The sequence below is a fragment of the Aythya fuligula genome, chromosome 11 (genome assembly GCF_009819795.1).
Source record: "Aythya fuligula isolate bAytFul2 chromosome 11, bAytFul2.pri, whole genome shotgun sequence".
Classification (NCBI taxonomy): Eukaryota; Metazoa; Chordata; class Aves; order Anseriformes; family Anatidae; genus Aythya; species Aythya fuligula.
The window spans coordinates 131,115-151,434 of NC_045569.1; the positions used below are offsets into that span (position 1 = coordinate 131,115).

At 37.6% G+C, this 20,320-nt stretch overlaps 1 protein-coding gene across 1 annotated transcript; it reads left to right on the forward strand.

The window, feature by feature from the left end:
- Positions 1-787: 787 nt before the first annotated feature.
- Positions 788-19,483, forward strand: GLDN (gliomedin). The gene is made up of 10 exons (XM_032195290.1): positions 788-1,132; positions 3,002-3,053; positions 5,138-5,155; positions 6,159-6,266; positions 8,322-8,468; positions 9,199-9,318; positions 13,796-13,876; positions 13,967-14,092; positions 14,773-14,923; positions 18,242-19,483. Exons 1-10 carry the CDS (start codon positions 803-805, stop codon positions 18,699-18,701), a joined length of 1,593 nt encoding a protein of 530 aa, XP_032051181.1. The 5' UTR covers positions 788-802; the 3' UTR covers positions 18,702-19,483.
- The last annotated feature ends 837 nt before the right edge of the window (positions 19,484-20,320 follow it).

Genomic DNA, 20,320 nt, shown 5'->3' on the forward strand with positions numbered 1-20,320 from the left:
TGAGATTAACTTGAATTGCATGTCAAGGGCATAGTTAGAATAGTGTCAAACTATGGTACCCGACCACTTACAGAAGTATGCAGAGAACTGTTGTTGAGAATCAAGAACCCTTCCCTGTAGGGAACTTGGCGTTTAAAGTGTCTGAATTTCTCAAGATTGATTTGACATAGCAACAACACAAGAAAGCACAAGGACTTTGTCTTTGAACATAAGATTTCAGCATTTTAAACAACTTTTCTACAAATGTTCTTCTGACTTGTGTAATTTTCATGGTCTTTATGAACTCTTTGTATTCGGGCAAATTCTGCTGTTCCTCACAGCAGTTCAACTCTTTATAATTCTTTTCTTATCTTTCCTGTCAATTAATGAGGGGTGAAATTGGTTGTACGAGAGAGATAACATGATACTCCGTGTCACACAAGGAATAATCTGAAAAATTCCAGCCACACTTGGACATCTAAAGCTGCAGGTAGTGCTCTTGGTGAATTCTGTACACTGTTCTTACGAATGCAAAGAGCCTGCTGGGGCTGCAGCCTGGCAGCACACCGGGAGGGATTTTCCTGCTCTGCGATCCCTGACGGCTGACATCTCGGCCTCGGGGAAGGAAACCAATGAGGATATCGCCCAAGGGCCGCTCCCGGGGACCGCAGGGGTAGTCCTCAAGGCCGGGACCGGTGCCCCCCGGGGATGGAGCGGGGAGGGGGGCGCGGATCGGCCGCGCTGCCCCGTGCCGGCCCCTCCATAACGCCCACCGCGGCGGGGCCATAAAGCCCTCCCCGCCGGCAGCCGCTGCCCGGCGGCGATGGAGGCTGCGGGCGGCCGGGCGCTGCGGGCGCTGCTGGCCGCCGTGGGGCTGCTGTCGGCGCTCAGCGCCGCCGGGACGCTTTTCTTGCTGGCGCAGTGGAGGGAGCTGGGCGCGGCGCTGCGGGAGCTGGAGCTGGGGCTGGAGGCGGCGCGGCAACCCCCGGCCCCCGGCTCCGGCCGGGACCTGCTGGGCGGCACCGCCGGGCCTTCCCGGGCGCCTCCCGGCGCCCCCCGCAGCAAGCGGAGCCGCCGCGGCGAGCGCGCCCGCGGGCACGTGCGCGCCGAGACGGACGAGCTGCTGATGATGCTCACCTACTCCCTGGTGCCGGTAGGGCAGAGGAGCGCTCTCAGACTTTGAAACGCTAGGAGGTTCAGTGGAGCTACAGCAAAAAGGGGTGGAATAAAAGGTCAGCCCGCCAGGTTTGGAGGTGGCAGGTTTTCAAACCTCTGCTCCGCTGGTGGAGTCGCCCGTGTCTCTGTCCTGCGTCTCACCAGGACGCTACCAGGCGGTATTTTGACATCGTGCTTTTCTGAAATAGGTCGTGCCCTTTTAGCGAGCTTTAAATTCAAGGTGTTAAATGAAGGGTCGAAAGAGAAGAACTGTAGCTGCAAGAGCATTCCCTTTATCTGGCAAAACTGCATAGCTTTTTGCACTTCAGTGCAAAATTATCCTTGCTATGTAGGAGCAGTTAAGTAGCTGAAAAGTTTTGATTAATTTAGAAGCTTTTGAGTTCTGAGTCTGAAGAAATGCAAGAAAAATATTGCTGTTGAAGGAACCTGAATGGGAAGTCTGTCCCAATAAAGATTGCAGGTTTAAGCCCACAAAGAAAGGAGAAAAGGCTCCTACTGATGTGGCTATTGATTTTGGTTCCAAAAACTTCTCACAGGAAATACCTTTTCAGTAACATCCCATGGATGTTTTTGTCAGTAAGTCATTGCAGTGATAACATCTGCATTAATATTAGAACTAATGAGATGGTATGGCATAGGTTTTCACAGCTATGATATTCCAGGTCTCTGTTGAATATAGGCCTTGAGTGGAGGTCTTTTCTGAGCAGAGTCTGTCTTGCAGCAGAGGCACAGATTTTTGTGGTTGGGTGTTATGGGTACTGATATCCTATTGCTCTGCACAACAGCTGGTTGGGGGGAATCTATTCTGTTTTGTGGATGGCCACTGTTCAAGAATCTTTGAAATAACTTTAGGCATCAAAAATCTTATTTTAGCATTAATAGCATGAGTATATTTTAGGTTCTGGCATTTTGTTTGTTTATTTTTATGTATTTATAAATATATGTATTTTTTTTTGGGGGGGGGGGGGATTAAAATAGGAAATTAGGACATATACACTAGTAGAAAGACTAATGAGAGAGTAACAGTCCAATAATCTTGTAAGCACCAAGACTGAAAGTGAGATTTAAAACTGTGCAAAAGGTGATGGCTTACATCTCTCTGTCTAATTTTCTGAGAAGTTACTTCATGTTTTATTTTGTCTTTCCCCTGCTCCCCTTTCTCCCTCTGAAGAAAGTGAAGCCTTTAGAATTTAAACAAAGTACTTTTATCTGTAGCTTTTCTACTTGGCAAAGGTCAGGCTGGATGATTGGAAGGCTGTATTGCTAATCTTTTTGTTCTGATGTAGGCTGCTTGCTATAACACACTCCTTGAATGCCATATTTTTATTTTTTCTAACTGTCAGCGGGATCACACTGGTTGGCAAATACAATGCAGAGATAATTGGAGGGCTCCAAAGCAAGTTGTAATCCTTTCAGCAGTCTCATCAAAACCATTTAGATTAAAATGCAGTTTGAATTAGAGAACACTCAGGCAAGGTGCATTTTACAAATTACAGTGTAGAAGCCAAGTTTTTTTGAGAGATGAAGGAATAGAGAAAAATGAAATTCTGATATTCAAAACCAGTTAGCTCCTCTCAGCTACATAAAATTTATCTAAAACTTCTTAGAATGTCTGAGACTCGGGAAGTCATTTGGTCCAAGACCCCATTCAGATCAGGGCTGATGTTGACGTTAGATCAGGCTGCTCAGGGGACAAAACGTTTGAAACTTCAACATGAAAACAAAACTGACAGAAAGACTTATGACAGAAGAAAAATGATTTCTGTAGTCAAAGTTAGACCAGATAAATTTATTTGAATCGTTATAGCATGCATTGTTTCAAACTTTACTTTCTTTGCAATATTAGGTCCGGGTGATGGTGGATTTATGTAACAGCACAAAAGGGGTGTGCTTAACAGGTATGTTTGTTACTATAAACATTACACTTATACCTTCAAGAATACAGATTTACCATGTTTTCAAAGAACTTGAGGTAGATAGAGTTTAAAATGTCCAAGAATTAAGGTATTTATCAGAGTTTATAAATCCGTTGGGTTATTTATTTAAAAAAAAAAAAAAAAAAAAGTAACAGGAGCTATTTTGGGGCTTACCTATACCTACTTATAGTAAATGCTGGAGGTCAAGGAATTCAGTTTATATTACTTGGAGCTATTTCTTTCCTATGTAATTTTTGTAATCGTATCTTATAGATTTGGGTGTATTTAAAATACTAGTTGATGTTTAGCCTTGGTATTTTTTGTATGTATCCCCACACTTCCAGGCTACCGTGGGATAAATGTGTTTACTCTCCTTGTTGTAACTTCTGTGGAGTAGTGGGACTTGGAAGGGCAATATGCTAACCTACCCTGCCTCTACCCTGCCTTAGGAACATGTTGACAGTGTGCTGGGTTTCACTTGTTGGCAGTCTGGAGTTAGAACAGCTGGGACACAAAATGATGTGAGCAATTTCTGTGTCTTGATGAAGAGAACATCAGGCAGTAGCCAACTGAAGGGGTATGGTGCAGTTTGAAGACTGTAGCAGACTGAATTGTGTTCACTTTGGAAATGAGAAGATTAGAAATAAGCCACTTTTTAGGAGTTTATAAAACACTTCACTTGCTGTCTTTTTTATATTTTTAAGTGGCTTATATGATTTCAGCATACAAGAGATTTACCATAATGTACACAGATGTACCCTCTGTGATACTTATTACTTCTCAAGCACCTTTCTTAGTTATCTTATGCTTATACAAGTATACTCAAGATCCTTAGTTTCAGATGACAAAGTAATTGTAGGTACTAATGTACCATTGTAGTGTGGAAAAAATGTTCATTTACTGGAAAATTGGGAGTGAGTTGTTAAGTGATGTTACTGCCAGTACTGACTAAAAGGAATAATCACTGTAATGGTATTATAAAATGATTTTCCCTTTACTTGTAATGCTTTCTAATTAATGCTGAACACTGTCGTTTTTAGGGAAATCCAGCAACTTCTGTTATTTTCTGTTTTAGAGATTTTTTGTTGAAACAAGACACTACTTAACTGAATAAAGTGTTGACAGCACTAATTTAGTTCTTTAATTACAACAACCCCACTTTCCTTTGTATTCTCCTAACCTGCTTTTTTTATTATTATTATTATTATTTTATTTATTTTTTTTTTAATATGTATTGGACATAAGATGTAGCTTGTTACAGAAACACTTTCAAGTAATGCTTTACTCCTGCCTGCTATGCTTTTCTTCTCATAGAAGGCCTTAAGCTGGAATTAAGTCAGAGAGTATAAGCGAATAAGACAGATTTTGTTGTATTACATGTTGCAGAATAACTGAAGCAAGTCCAATTTCTAGTGCACCAACCAATTCACTAACCAGGTTCTGTGGGAAGCTTGGTCCAGTTTGGAGACCAATCACATGCAAAAAATAGTGTTTGTGGTTTAGATGTAGTTCACAGGAATGACAAGACCATTTTGCCTATCGAAATAGTCTGAATACTGAACAGTAATGGAAAATCTGAGAAATACAAGGAAGCATGGTGTGTAACAGGATCATGCCATTCACCAGTGTTATTAAGCTATTTTTCTAGTGTAAGAAGATTTTGGAAAAAACTTATATAAAAGAAAAGTAATAATTGTTGGATGGCTTGGGTCTGTGGCATTGGAAAGGCACCTAAACGGAGTGAGGTTATATTGTAGAGGTGGCTGTTTGTCAAGTCTTTATCAACTGAAATTTGCAAAAGGCCGACCATGTATGTATATGTAACTGCTTTTAAGGATACTCTTTCAGTAAGTCTAGGTGAGTTTGTGCTCATGTTCAAATGGCTGTTTTTAATACAAAACAGCTAAAACCATAGGTGCTCATTTTGAAATCTGACGGACTTTTCCCCCTTTTTATTGTCCTGATCTAATGCCAATCAGTTCTATTTGTAATTGTTTTTTGTTTCCTTGCTGGGAGAAACTCACCATTTTCTCTTTCTTGTGTTCTTTTGCATGTCCGTGATGTAGGCCCCCCAGGTCCACCAGGTAAGGTACTTTGATAATTGCCGTAATGTATTTAGGTAACTGAAACAGAAGCTGGTATAAATGTTGAAATATAGAAATGTATCTTTATAGAACAGCTGTCTTTCTTTGCCTATTAGAATAAGGGAAAGTTGCATGACTGCCTTTATAACTTTTATGATTGTGTCAACCTATGCCCCTTTAAGTGGTGGGAGGGAGGCTTTTGTATCAGAGGGAAGAGAATAGTTTCACATCTATTGAAATGTATGTGGTAAAAAACAAACGTTAACTAGCATTTAGGTGAAGAACATATATAAAAGGGCAAACATATTTTAATATAACACTATAAATATCTCTTAAAAATTGTTGGTTACTGGTTTCTGACCCCGCCCCCCCCCCTCCAATTCCATAATAACTTTTCCTTCTTTCTATTATCATAATGGTTGCTAGCCTATATGAATGGTTACTTGCTTGCTTTCCAGGTTTCTTTTGCTGTGGGTCTGCTTAGAGTAATTCTATCAGAAAAGTACTGGGTACTTTTTGTTTGTGGGGATTCAATAGTGACAAAGGGAATGATACCTTCTGTATCAAGTCAAAGTTTGGTACTACAGTATTCTGGATGAGTAGGTAAATGCTCTTCTTGTGTTAGATTAGTCTAGCCTGTATCATAAGCAATGTCAAAGCCTGTGGAAGATGTATTTCTGATGTTGACAGTGACTGTAACAATGGGTTCCACTGTGTTGATCATTCAAGTGGCCTGATCTGTGCTGGTCTTCGTGCGAAATATGTGCAGCATTCAGTTCAGTCAGTTTTCTTATGCTAAGGCCAGGGCAAATGCTCACTTTTTGTGTTTGTGGGTGTTTTTTAGGAGGATACTGTATTGGCATGGAGAGCATAATGGCCAATTAAAGGATCTTGTATTTCTAAAGAATATATACACATAAATATAATATATATAGATTTAGTGATTTTAAGGCTAAATTGCATTTAACAGTGAAAATTCAATTATGCTGTTTGGCTTGTTCAGGGCCTGCTGGACTTGATGGGCTCCCTGGCTACAATGGATCAGATGGAGTCCCAGGTATACCAGGTCAAAAGGGAGAACCCGGAGTAAATGGAAAAAGAGGAAAAATAGGTATTTTTTTTTTTCTTTGCTGTTAAAAAAAACTTTCTTGCTGTTATATTCAAATGCAATTACTTTTAGACCTTTGTTACAAGGAGAAGGGTTTTAATGTTTACAAAGAATTTGTACATTGCAGAACTCTGTAAAATTCTTTGTCTTACACTAAGTTTTTGTAGATTACTTCAGATTTATTCCATAGTATATATATGCTATTGAATAATGCAAATTAAAGCTATTGAATGAGATTAATTGCATCTCAGTATTCTGAGTTTGCTGTTAAATACTGTCTTTACAAGAATATTTCCATTCCCTCAACCTTCCAACATAAGGATGCTTTGACTTCAGGTGGTTTAAAAAAAAACAACCAACAGAGCAAGAGTTTGGGAGTGGGAGTTTCATGTTACCATAGTTTTGCTTTCAGATACATAATAATCATGGCGGGGAAACTGTATTTCCATATTTTTCTTTTTTTCTAAACTGTCTGTTTAATATGGAAACTCTTGGAGCAGCTTTTGTTTTTTTTTTTTTTTTTTTTTTTTTTTGGGTTGCAGATAGACTTTGTAATGCAGCAGAGTCTCTAGGTACTATTTTAATATAATCTACACAAATAGAGTAACTCTGCTAAATAGCCCATAGGCTGCATGCAGTCCACAAGCAATTTTCTATGCTGGTCAAGGAAACTGTTTGTCCTAATTTACTGATTTCACCCTGACATATATCTGCTAATAACACAGAGAAGTGCTGTTGTCTCTCAGATCCTTGATTCTACAAATCACTGTGCAGTGGGTGACAGTTACTGTGCTCTGAGGCTGTAAATTACTGTAAAGGTGTAAAGCAGTAATTGCTTTACAGACATATCTGATGCGTCATAGTTAATTGAAAACACTGATGGATAATTGGTTCTTCAAGGCAGAGTGACAAAACAGTGGTTTGCACATGGTAGGAAAGTAAGGAGACAGAAGGGCATCGGGATAATGCTGGGGTGAGGGGAAGATAGAGAAGTGTATGTTAATAAGTAGGTTGGCTGATGCTAGCATTTATATTTATAGCGGCCCACCTATTAGTCTGTTTTTTTCACCCTATTGCATGGCAATTTGGCAATTGTGCCAAAGATGCATTTCAGATTTCACCCCAAAAGAGTAATTGTTTCTGGTTTCACAGAGTCAATTTAAACAGTGAAACTTTAAGTAGATGAACAAGCAATTTCCTCTCAAGTGCTTACAAATGTAATGTATTTGAAACCTATGCCTGCAAGAACACATATTTCCAGTCTTATGATGGTTAATGCTTCTCTCCTAAAGCATGAAAATACTAGCTGACACAAAGATAGAGGGTGAAAAGTTTTGATATGTCAGTTTTATAAACACAGCATTGTTTTCCTTTTTGCAAAATATTCTAGCTGAGATTACACAGGACAAACGAATGTCTTGTTAAAAATGCTACTTTGCTAAATCAAAGCTACTTTTGCTTTGATAAAGCACAAAAAATATTTGGACTGATCATGCTTGTAACAAGTGTAGGGGCAGGGAATAGTAGCCACGTGAAAAGGTTGCTGGGTGGCTGAGTCTATGCTCTGCTGGGACATAGAAAATGTTGAAAGTACAATGTGTTGTAATGTTAGTACATGAAGTTAGTACATAAAGACATTGCTTTAAGAAAAGAGGTGCTATGAAAGTGCACTTCTTCTTTAATGCCCTACAAATGTAAAACAACTGACTTCATATTTTTTCCTTAGTGTTCCTAGTCCAGAAATACTCTAGCCAGCATTGGCAAGGCCCAGGTCTCCATGTTTCATGTTCTAAACTCAGAGATTACTAGGTAAAGAAAACATTCTTCACACCTAATGAATTATACACCATTCCCCTGCTTATTTGGTTATAAAGTTCCTTTGAAATCAAAGCAAATTACAACAATACAGAAAAATACAAGTGAAAAAAACAAACAAACACAAAAGAAAACCACCAACAAGGGTAAATATGTTTTGTATTTCAACAAAATGCACTGATTTTAGGAACTGTGTGATTAATGCAACAATGTTCTTGGTACTGAAATGCTTTTTATTTCTAGGCATGCCAGGACAAAAAGGTGATCAAGGACAGAAAGGAGAACCTGGAGAAATGGGTTTACCTGGCAAAGATGGTATGCCAGGTGGAAAAGGCGCAAGAGGAGCAAAGGGTGAAAAGGGGAATGCAAACAATGATGTAGTGTTAGAAGGTAAGAAGAAGAAGAGGTCTCTTGCAGTAGCGTACATGACAGAAAAAGATACACTCTGCTTCTGCAAGAGTAGGACCAACTAACATAACCACATTATCCACAGTGAAGTTTTTGGGTATTGCTACAGTTTAGATATTAGTATTGGTCAGTAATAGTCTCAAGGGTGTGTGGAGCTCCAAAAATTAAAAGGACTTCCTAGGGGAGTGTGTTTCATTTATAATGCAATTCTTCACAAATACTCTTCTATTTGGTCTTTGTGTTGAGGTGTACATGAATTCCACCCTTTCTACTACACTTCAAGACAGTTGATCTTTTGCTCTTTCTTGCAGTGTAGTTTTATTTATGTATTAGAAAATGAGAGCAGATTTCCACTCGAATACATGAAGGAAACATCATGGCAGCTACATTATAAGTTGCTAAAACTGTAGCCTCTTAAGTTGAAGTCCTAAAAATCACAATATAAAAGGCAATAGTGGTTTATAACTCTCTAATGCACTTGTAATCCAGACAGATTAAATTGCATTCATGTCTTAGAACTTGTGAAGTTCTGGATGGCTCACATTCTAAGAAAGAGCATTTCAGGGAGTTTATTGATCACACAAAAACCTCTTAAGAATTCAGAGGCTCTTTCAGAGATCTCCAAAAGTCCATCATGTGGACATATATGGTTTTCTGCAGATTGTCTGCTTGCATGCAGGGGCTGCAACATTGTACTTCATTTTTTACATAGGTGCAAAAGGTGAACCTGGACCCCCTGGGCCTCCTGGACCACCTGGACTCCCAGGACCTCCAAGAAAACGTAAAGGTAAAACACAGCTTCAGGAGAACATATACAGCAACAAATGCACAGGTTAGTTCTTTCCGTTGTTCTTTTTGATATTATTAGCTGGTTCAAAACCCATTGCTCCAAGGCTCATGGAACAATAAGCAGGTATTTAATTCTCCTGGCATAAGTAAAACTGAAAAAACTTAAAGCTGAGTATGTACTTATATGTTTTGTTGAAATGCACTCCTGGTAAGGCAGCAAGCTATCTATAATATTTGTCTTTTACTCATACTATTCCAATGCTAAAACAGTGTTTACAAATGGGTTTTTCTGCTAGATAGAATGTATTTGGAAAGCAAGAGAAGTGCTGTTGATATTTTTAGCTTTTAAAGGCAGAATTTTAATTTTATGTATAAATACAATGCCTGTTAACCAGGTTGCATTTCACTGTATTCTGCAAAATTAAATTGCCTGGTTATTGACAGAACCAATGCAAGGTAGACTAGCTGGAGGAAGGCAAAAGGCTCCATGTCTAATTGATTATGGAAGTTTTTGGAGCAAGGTGATCTTGACTTGTTTTCATTTTTTTTGCTTCTTATCATTATTGCATCCCAATTCATGAACTAGACTCTCTTATTTGCTCTACTGTATCTGTGTTGGTGAGCTACAGAAAGTAAAAATTAAAAACAGAGCAGACTTCCTTCAAACTGCTGCAGTGACTGGCTGCAAATTACACAGCAAATACTCTTAGAACCCGTGCAGCTGGTTAGAATGCCAGTTCATAGATTGTCTGCTAAAATTTAGGAGCTGCCATCAGGTTCTCTCCCCTCCTCTCCTCTCTTCTCCTCCCTTCTTTTTATATTTGGGAGGAGGTGAAGGGGACACCCTGGTGCTTGCAAATCAAGGATGTTCTCACTCATTTTATTGTAAAACTCAGCAGCCATGTTTTATAAGTATTTCAAAATGGATGTGTGAAGTCACTGAACTTTAGAAAATGTTGACCAGAAATGTTATCTGAGAGCATTTCTTATTGGACAGTGAAACAAGGGGAGGTGAGATGAGCTGCTGGCCTTGGATGCTCTGGAACATGGGCTCTGCAAAAACTGTTGTATTGTGATAACTGGAAAATTTGGCTCAAGCTATTAACTGATAATAAAATGCAAAGAGAAGCTTGTGCTAGAACAGCATTTGTATTTCTAGCTTACTCCAGCTTGAGAATGGAAGTAAACCTTTGGGCTTGGATCTACATACTGGATCTGGTCCCTGTTGTCCTTATCCTTTACCCCTCAATGGAATTAAATTTGATGTCAAAAATGATTGTAGCTTTCAGTGACTGTTACTATCCCTACAGTTCTGAATTTTTCCCCTAGCTGAGAAATCTGTTTTCAGGGAGGTCAGAGTGATCCAACAAAAGAATAACAAAGAATGTCTCAGTTCCTAATTTTTCTTTCATATTTCTATAAAAGAAGGTAGCTCTCTGTGACAGTGTTTGGTTCAGTGGCATTCCTTTTATAATTGGGAATGTAGCTTCTTGAGAGGCATATCAAAAGGGAATAGACCAAGAAATTCATGTAGTTATTAAGTATAAAACATGCACCTTGATTTTTATGTCTCACCGTTAATAGGGTGATATTGATCTTATGTTGCAATAGTAAAGTTGCAGAGGGAGCCCACAGTTCTCAAGTGTTGAGAAAAAAGGTTTCAGTTGTAATGGATTTGAAATAGTTCTCCCTTCTGCCAGTTTGACACTAGTAGCCCTTCATCTTGCAAGCAAAACATGTCTAAAGATGTCTAGCACCTACAATGTGTACTGCAAGGAGAAAACTAGTGATTAGCTGTTGGTGATGTCTGTTTTAGCTAAGAGTAGTTTCAAGTGAGCTAACACTAGTACCTGCATTAGCATCATCTTTTCCCCTTAGCCATCACTCTCCAGTTTGGTAAAAAGATTTTTTTTTTTTTTTAATAAGTGCTATTAACTAGAGAATATTTAATACCGGATGGAACATACAGCAATGATTTCTGCCTCTTATTCTTAATGTAGAACATAACTGTAATTGTAGTAGCATGTGAGAATCTCAATTGGGAGATGCTGGGTATTGAATTATCAGAAAGGAGCCCAAAGAGTCTCTTTACAGTGGAAAGTGGATAGCTGAACAGAAATCTGATCCTATTTGAAATTCAGAAACACATGTACAAGATAAAATTGGACCATTTACTCAGGTAGCCTCTTTCCAAGTGTTGAAACAGACTGAAGTGCTTTGGAGAGATAACCTTTATTGCATGGATTTCTGATGGTTTTGAAATCCCAGTGTGCAAATAGGAGTTATATTCAAATAACTTTGCAGAGAAGAGGTGTTCCTCTGTGAGCATTTACATTTTATGAGCCTGTAGACTGTGTCACCATAACGCAAAAATAAATCACCTTTTGTAACTAAATCTTCATATCCCTTTGAAGAAAAGAGAATGCACATGCTGATTTATAACTGTAATTAACTTATTGCTTGAGAATATAAGAATGATTTATCTAAATCAAGTTTTACTTTTTTTTTTTTTTTTTTTCAAAATTTAATTTCCTTAAGAGAATACAATAATTAGTTGCAAGCTCAGGTGTGTTTGATCTCAGTGGTACTGTTAGCTAATTCTAAAAAAACAAAACAAAACATCCCTTCACACCCTCCCCCAGATAAACCAAATCAATAGTTTTCATATCTTGTAAACTCCATTAACTGTCATCCAGAATATTTTAGGATGAGAATCAGGATATTTATCTTTTTTTCTTTTTTTTTTTTTTTGGTGGAAAGAAAGCAATGAAAATTTCACATAGTAGTCTCTGATTAAAAACAAAACAAAACTGTCTTTTCAATCTTAGTTGTTTTCTGTTTCCTGCAGCTGAAAATTCTCAGAGAGTATTGCAAACATTCTCAAATCTGAATAGTGCATTCAGCTTCACCAGAAACACAGGCTTGGACCTTGATTATTCCGTATTGTTAGATAAATTACTGTATAGGGAACTGCTCACACAGCTAACTTTATCAGTTTTCTTGGGCTGAGACTAATACATTGTGCATTTCAATTTATAATTTCTGTGGAATGGATTCCTTCTCTGAGATATTTTGAGAATATTTTGAGATCAGAAGCTGGAAAGTGACCTAGAGGGATTGCTAGATTCCAGTTATAGGCATACATCTTCCTACAGCTGGATTGACTGTTTGTGCCTTTTTTGAGAGATAAGTTGTGATCAATTACCATGTTTAATGCCATATCAGTGAATGTCCTAGAAAAATGGATGGGAGAAATATGTGATCTTTTTGCTCTATCTTGGAGTATTTTCTTTCTCTGTGAACAAAGACAGGATATAACTTTAAGGAGAAAACAGCAATGCAGTGCAATCTGCCCTTACTTTCCTCAATGTCACACTACCCTTTCAGCATTACTTTATAGTTATTTCATATTTTTGCTATTTTACTCATTTAAACTTCATCACAGCCCCATGAAGCCCAGAAATCTATTGGAAAGCAACAATGAAAGTGCATGTCTAAAAGAATTTGCAGGCTGCATGTTAGGCAGTGAAAATGTGTAAGGAGATGAATGTTAGAAATGAGATTAGAAAACAAGCCTACAGTGAAATCACGATATCTTCAGCACAGAACTGAGAACTCTTCTCTGTGATTATTAATTCTAAGTAAAATGAAACATTGCACTGATTTAAAGCAGAAAAGAGGTCTTTTAAAGAAGGCTTTACAGAAGAAGTTCTATAAATAACTTAATTAAGGCATTGATTAAACAGTAAATGTTAGAGAAAACCCAATCAGTTACCCAATCAGTTAACCTTTAAAAAATTGTTGAGGGCTGGGGGAAAATGTTTGCAGTTGTTTATTTGTTGCTTCTGTGAACCATTTTTCTATATGGAATGTGGCGTATAACTTCCCTCTGCTACTTTAATGTCATGGATGAATGACCTGCATTCTTATGCATAAAGTGCTCAGTGTATGTGTTAGTACATTACTGTTTTGGAAATTAATGACAAGTGCAAAACTTCCACAGTTGCCTACAGAGCACACCCCCTCTGATGGTGTATCTAGATTTGGGCATGAAACTTGAGTTTAGTCATCGCTCATTCTCAAGGAAGCATTTGTTGTATTACTGATAAGTCAGCCAGATGCCAGCTGTTTCAGTTATCTATTGTTATCTAAGGAAAGGCACAACACAGTCTTTCTAAGCACTTGCTCAGGAATTCACAGCTAGAGAATTAAATCTGTTGGCAGAATTATTTATTCCTCAAAGTTGTCTGTCAGCTCAACAATTTTAAGGGAACAGACAAGCACAAACACTTCATTTCCTTGGCAGAAGTGAGAGCAAATGCCTTTTTTTAAAATCTTCCCTTTCTCTCTGTTTCTCTCTCTCTCTCTTTTTTTTTTTTTTTTTAATTACCAGAACTACTTTTTTCCAGGTGAAATAAAATCCCAGTTGTTATTACTTTAGTTTGATGAAGTCATTGACTATGTATCTGTCATGTTGCATATAGAAAGATATCATGTTTTCCCTTTTCTCTCAACTCTAGGTGAGACATGTGCTGTACCAAATGATGACACTCTGGCTGGAAAATCTGAAGACAGAGCCCTTGATCATTCAAAAAAAGCTGGTAACCTATTACAGAGGGGGTGAGACTAACTGCTCCTTACTGTTTTTGTACTCTAACATAGATAATGCATGTGTGCTCTTTCTCTACTAGAATGTGTCATAACATCTGTAGGAAGTCCTGTTCACTTTGTCAGTGTACAGCAAACGTTTGGAACTTGGATGCGAGAACCTGCAAATATAAGTGATGAAAGGATTTGGCTTACCATGCATTTTTCAGGTATAGTAGTAGTACTTACTCATCAAAAGTCAGTTTTATATTAACATTGCTTTTAAATTCTTTCAATCCAAATTAATATTTCTCATAAAGTCTGTTTTTACTCACATATTTTTCAGAATATTTTCCATGTTGCCAATATAATACTTAACTATACATATGGCTATAGATATCTGAAGTATTTTCTGACATTTTCAGGATCTGGTGTTGACTGAAAATAGTTTGAGGATTATTTTTTTTTAATCAATGCAAATTTAAATGTCTGTTGTTCACGTCTTTGTATTCTTTTCTTTCAGTGGTTCCCTTATAGTTTTAATAGCTTAAATTGTAGCTAGTACTTTTGCCTTTTTATTTAGGAAAACACGAAAATTAATCAGATGCTGCATGAGCTACATTTACTGCAGGATAATTTCCAAGAACTAAGTGGAAAAAGGAAATATTTTGACAATTTACCAACTATGTTCAGAATTAGGGCTCAGCACATTCAGTGGTAAGCAGGCCCTTGAACACCTCTGTAGGTTCTTGGTGTTTGTTTCTGGGTTATTTTAGCATATTCCAGAACATTAAATCACTGTTGAAAACACAAATAAGATTGTTGTCTGTCACAAACTTGATTCTGATTGAATTGTAGTAGAGATTTCAGAAACTAGATAAACTAGATAGCTGTTTTTCTCTTCATTTAGGAAACTCTATCAAAGAATATGAGAATTCCAATGCCTTGCTGAATGATAGCTACAGAATCATTAACATCACAGGGTTCTTCTATGGATGTGGTCATGCAGTACAAAACAATCATCTGTACTATCAAAAGGGAGGAACCAATGTCATTCTGAAGTAAGTCAAATATAGTTAGATTAAGACAACCTTTTTTTCTGTACCATTTTATGTTTCTTTTTGGTCCTACCTAAAATAGGGAGAATAGAGGAAATGGTTCAGAGTTCTTTCCAGGACAGAACAACTAACTTTTTTTTCTGTCTGCAACTGGAATGTTGGCCATTGGCCTTCCATAGAGTCTGTGTGTGCAGAATCTGTGGGAGCAGAGGAACTGGGAGGGTAGTCTTCAACCGTTTCTCTGATGTGAAGGTCAGTTCTTTAAACATTGTTCAGCTCTAACTATGTCGTTTGCTACATGATACATGATATATATAGGACAACTGGGCCTGCAGATTGAAAAGATGCTGCGTGCAGAGATGACAATGGATTTTTTCTGTTGTCTGTCCTGGGGTCCATGAGCTTTGTATTATACATTACACTGCTCTGGGTGTTCTTGCACTTGAATTCTTTGCTGTGTTCATAATTGCCAGAAAGAAGTGGGAACTGACTAATGAATTTGGGGCTCAGAAAAAAAGAGCACAATTGAAGAAAATAACCTGTGCATGTGTACCTGCATCAGGGTGGAAATCGGTTCAGTTGCAGTCTGGGGGACACAGATACGGGATTCCATGACTGAAGCCCACTTATGGAATATTTTGGCTTTCCAGAGCTTCTTGCTGGGTTGACACACATGCCTTATTCTCAAATAGCACTGTTCTTTGCTGGTAGGAGTTGTTAATGCTGCTAGTGCAGAGGAATGCACTAAGGCATCAGCTGAGGACGTAGTGACCTGGTGTAAATTCCACTGTGGAGGAGTGGTTCTGCTGTTTGATTTCTTCATATTAAGTTTCTGTAACTCTCACAATGTGTCTTTCTGAATTTGAACCGGGAATTACATCTTTATTTCCTCACTTTCTACTGACGACAATACAAATCAAAACCAAAATCTCATCTTGTGTGGAGTGCCAAAGAAAGGCAGTCCAAGGGCAAGTGAAAGATTGCAACTGCTTTCAAGCTCCACTACATGACTCTGATGTTTGAGCCAAGAACATTTCTATACTTTGATGTCTCTACCCAAGCAGGTGTGAGTGCCTTCTTCCTATATTCATTTGGATGCCAAGGAATGTGAGCAAGCTGCTTGGATTCTATAATATTTGTTCTGCCAAAGACAAGCTCAATTTTTGGTAACCTCCTTTAAATATCTGTAGGACTTTTTGTTTAAACCTTTTTAATGACCATCTCTGTCTAAGCAATGCACAGTGATGAGAGAGAAGTTCCTTGCCCTTGCTTGGGCACTGCTAATTTGGAACTGCCTTCATATACAGACAAACACAAGCTGTTTGTGGAAATTTCAAAAACTCTCTAATTTGCTGAGAGATGGTCTTTGTTTTCAGTTATTCACTTTATTTACCTTCAGCATAGACAGGATTAGGCACTGTGAATTTTGTTATAGTAAAGTCCTTGTTTCTGGGCTGCAATAAAGCTTCTGGGACTTTTGTATTGATGTGAATTTGATTCATTAATGTGAATAACAGATGAGGACCTATCTAGTTGATTTTGCAAATGTTGTAAGGAGTTTACTGTCATATTTAAAAGCTGACTAAAAACTATTTTGACTAAAAACTATAAAAACACATTTAAAAACTAGCTTTGTTTGACACATTTTGGAATGTTTCACCCCTTTCTCCTTTGTCTAATGTTCTCCCACCTGTATTCCTTTTTGGTTGACTTACTCATCTCAGATGATCAGAAAACTTTGTAGCTTGATCTTCCCCATGGTTGATGAAACGTTTACCTGAATCTCACCGTTTACCCCAAGCTGGCAGAAGATTAAGGACTCTTTGAACCACTTGGAGTTCTAGGCTGGACTGTGCTTGATTGGGTGAGAGAAAGAGAACCTCAGGAATGAAACATCACTTTGCTGCTCCCTTCAGAATTTTCACATGAAAGAGGAAAAGACATGGTGTTCTATGTTGCAGATCCTGCACATTTCTAATGAATCTTGATATACTTTTTGTCTTGTTGGCTATTTATAGAATAACCTCCTGAAGAAAAGCTGTATTTCTATATAACTGTTCCTGCTAAGGTCTGTTCTTGTAGCTTTTGCATGAAGCTATTTACCAACATGAAGTGATTAATAAGATTGACTGAGTTGATATGCATTTTTCAGAAATCTTCTCCAGCCTTGAAGCATTTTTTAGTGCACACATATGCTGCTGGAATATAGAGTTGCTGCATACTTCAATTTTACAGAAGCTGACAAAAATCATTTTGATAGTCTAGTCATTCTTTTCTTAGGATGATTTTCCTGCATATGCTATCAACAACTCTTCACAGAAAAATGAGTGTTCCAGTATTTTTCTCTTATGTTGAAAGTTCGTGGATGTGAAGTGCTCATGTCAAGTCTGTCCATTCAGAAGACTTTTGGAACTGTAGCAGATTCTTGTACCGAGTAATGCTTTTCCTTTATTTGAGGAAATGAGCTATATAGTTACACAGAAGTCACAGTGAAATGTGCTGTAATTCTGCACTACAGAATACATTAATTAAAAAGATAAAGTACACTCTGCCTTTACTAAAGAACGACATTGTTCTGTGACTAACTGCATATATGTCTTGATAGTAGCTGATTACTCTTCTGAACTAGTTAGTAGAGGAACTCAATTTTAACTGCTAAATGCCACTGTCCTCAGGTTATCATCCTATTAAGGAATTTCAAGGAATAAAAACAATTTTATACATCAGAGATAAGACATTTAGGCTGTCCTGTTGGAGGCCGGTTCAAGGTCAGAATTTTGGCTCAGCAAAAGTAGAATTTCTATTCCTTTGATGTTTATTTGAGCAAATCACTGCATTATCTGAACCTCTTTCAAAAGGCAAGCTCTAAGACTAGGTGATCCTGCCCAGAATTCATGCCAGTTTGGTCATTTTCTTCCTTTGTTCCCATCCAGTAGAAAGCAAATTTCAGTACTGATTTCAGTTATAAGTTTGGAGCTTCACCTGATATCTAATTCTTTTTCATACCCGTTCTTTCTTTTAGTTGGCTTCTTTCACCCTAGAGATAATAAAGTTCATAAACTAAATAAAGTGAAACCTACCAAAGTGAGTTCATGTCATTGCACACCTTTTAAATTGTTATTACACTAGAATTTTCTCCTAGTGTTTTGGAAGATGCTTTGAGTGGAGTACAACGTAAAAAATACCAGAATGGTCTTTAAACTCAACTATTTTTAGCTACGTTTCTATCATTATGTACACTGAATCAATACAACCAACCTTTGTATATAAAAACAAAATTCTAACACAAAATACTAAATACTTATTTTATTTTCATTTCAGATTTGGGCTTGATAAAGCATCCTTGGGCACACTGCCAATTGAAAATGCCTTATATCATGGTCGTAACTACCTCTTTGCTAACTCGAAGACATATTTCAACGTGGCAGTAGATGAAAAGGGTCTTTGGATTATATATGCCTCAAGCACTGATGAAAATATAATAGTGGCACACATTGATGAAGAAACATTTTCAGTCATTCGGCATATCAATACCACATATCCTAAGTCCAAGGCTGGTAATGCATTCATAGCATGTGGAGTTATGTATGTTACTGATACTAAGGATATTACAGTAAGTTTTGCTTTTGATTTATTGAAAGAAAAGCAGATTGATATAAGTTTTGAGTTACGATCTTCACAGTCTGTTCTTGCTATGCTTTCATACAGTCTTAGAGACAAGAATTTGTACACGTGGGAGAATGGGAGCCTAATGGTATACCCTGTACATTTTGGCAGATGAATATATCTTAAAATAGCATGTTAGGGAGTTGTGCTTGGCTAAACGAATTATTATTTAAAGCTATATTACATACATAGCGAAGTCTCTTCATTTGGTATACATTTTCTGTTCACTGATGGTGGTTTGCATGTGTGCTTAAAAGGGAGATCAGACCCCTTTGTATAAACACTCAAATTATACAGGCCATTTTTAATTATTTTTTGTTCAAACCATAGCTGTTCAATATTGCAGCTGGCACATAGCACAGACTTGCTTTTGTTTTTTGCCTATTCTTGAGCAGATAATTAGATATAATGCATGTTGATTATTCCATGATTATGTGTTTGACAGTGACTATTTATAACTATCAGTTACAACCATCTTATCTGCAATCATTTTCTAGTCAGTAATTATGGTCTTAGTATAAGCGTCTAAATAATGACCTCTTGTGTACAAAAACATTTCTGTTATTTTCACTTAATACTTTCCAGTGATCCTCTCTGAACATGTTTTGGACAAAGATATACAGCTGTTAAATATAATGGGGATGGAAATAGTTACTTAAATATAGATGCATATAAAAAAAATAATCAAATTTGAAAAGTTCAGCTAACTGTTACATAACTAAGAGCAAAATCCAGCCCAGGTACAAGGAAAATGGGAATAATGGCATTATTAAATATTGAAGCATATGAAACTGTGTTTAGTAATGAGAATGTTGGAAGGAAAGTAACCAGGTACAAAATTGAAGAAAACATGTATAATTTTTGATTAAAATTTCTGTTTTAACAGTGTTCAAGTTACTTGTGTTGCTGCAGTCTCTTCTTTACCCCTCACTGCCATCTAAGCTCTACCACTCCATGGAAGTATAACTTCCTTATAACTACACTTAGTTGTAGTAAGTTATATTTTACTAAATTTGCCTCACATTCCTCCATACAAATGAAATGACAAAATGAAGGGTATATATTTTTTTTTTTGCCGGTAGTCATAGAAAAATAAAATACCTGGGGCAGGATTGCATGTATTTATTATAGTGCTTTGTCACTGTTTGTCACTGTTTTGTCACAAATTTGTCACTGTTAGTTTGGAAATTAGAATCACAGAATCATCTAGGTTGGAAGAGACCTCGAAGATCACTGAGTCCAACCTCTGACCTAACACTAACCAGTCCTCCACTAAACCATATCACTAAGCTCTACATCTAAATGTCTTTTAAAGACCTCCAGGGATGGTGGCTCCACCACTTCCCTGGGCAGCCCATTCCACTGTCCAACAACCCTCTCAGTAAAGAAGTTCTTTGTAATATCCAACCTAAACCTCCCCTGGTGTAACTTCAGCCCATTCCCCCTCCTCCTGTCACCAGGCACGTGGGAGAACAGACCAACCCCCACCTTGCTACAGCCTCATTTAATGTACCTGTAGAGTGCGATAAGGTCACCGCTGAGCCTCCTCTTTTCCCACTCACATTCACATTTTTAAGAGGTGAAAAATGATAGGAAATTTTGATTTTAATTTTACTCAGTACTTCGTATTTCTAAAATTAACGTTGCAAGGTAAATCCTGTCTGTTGCTTTGTGTGTTTCAATGGAAAATCATCATTACCTCAGAAATTTAGGTTGGCGTTTTTTGAGCCGTCC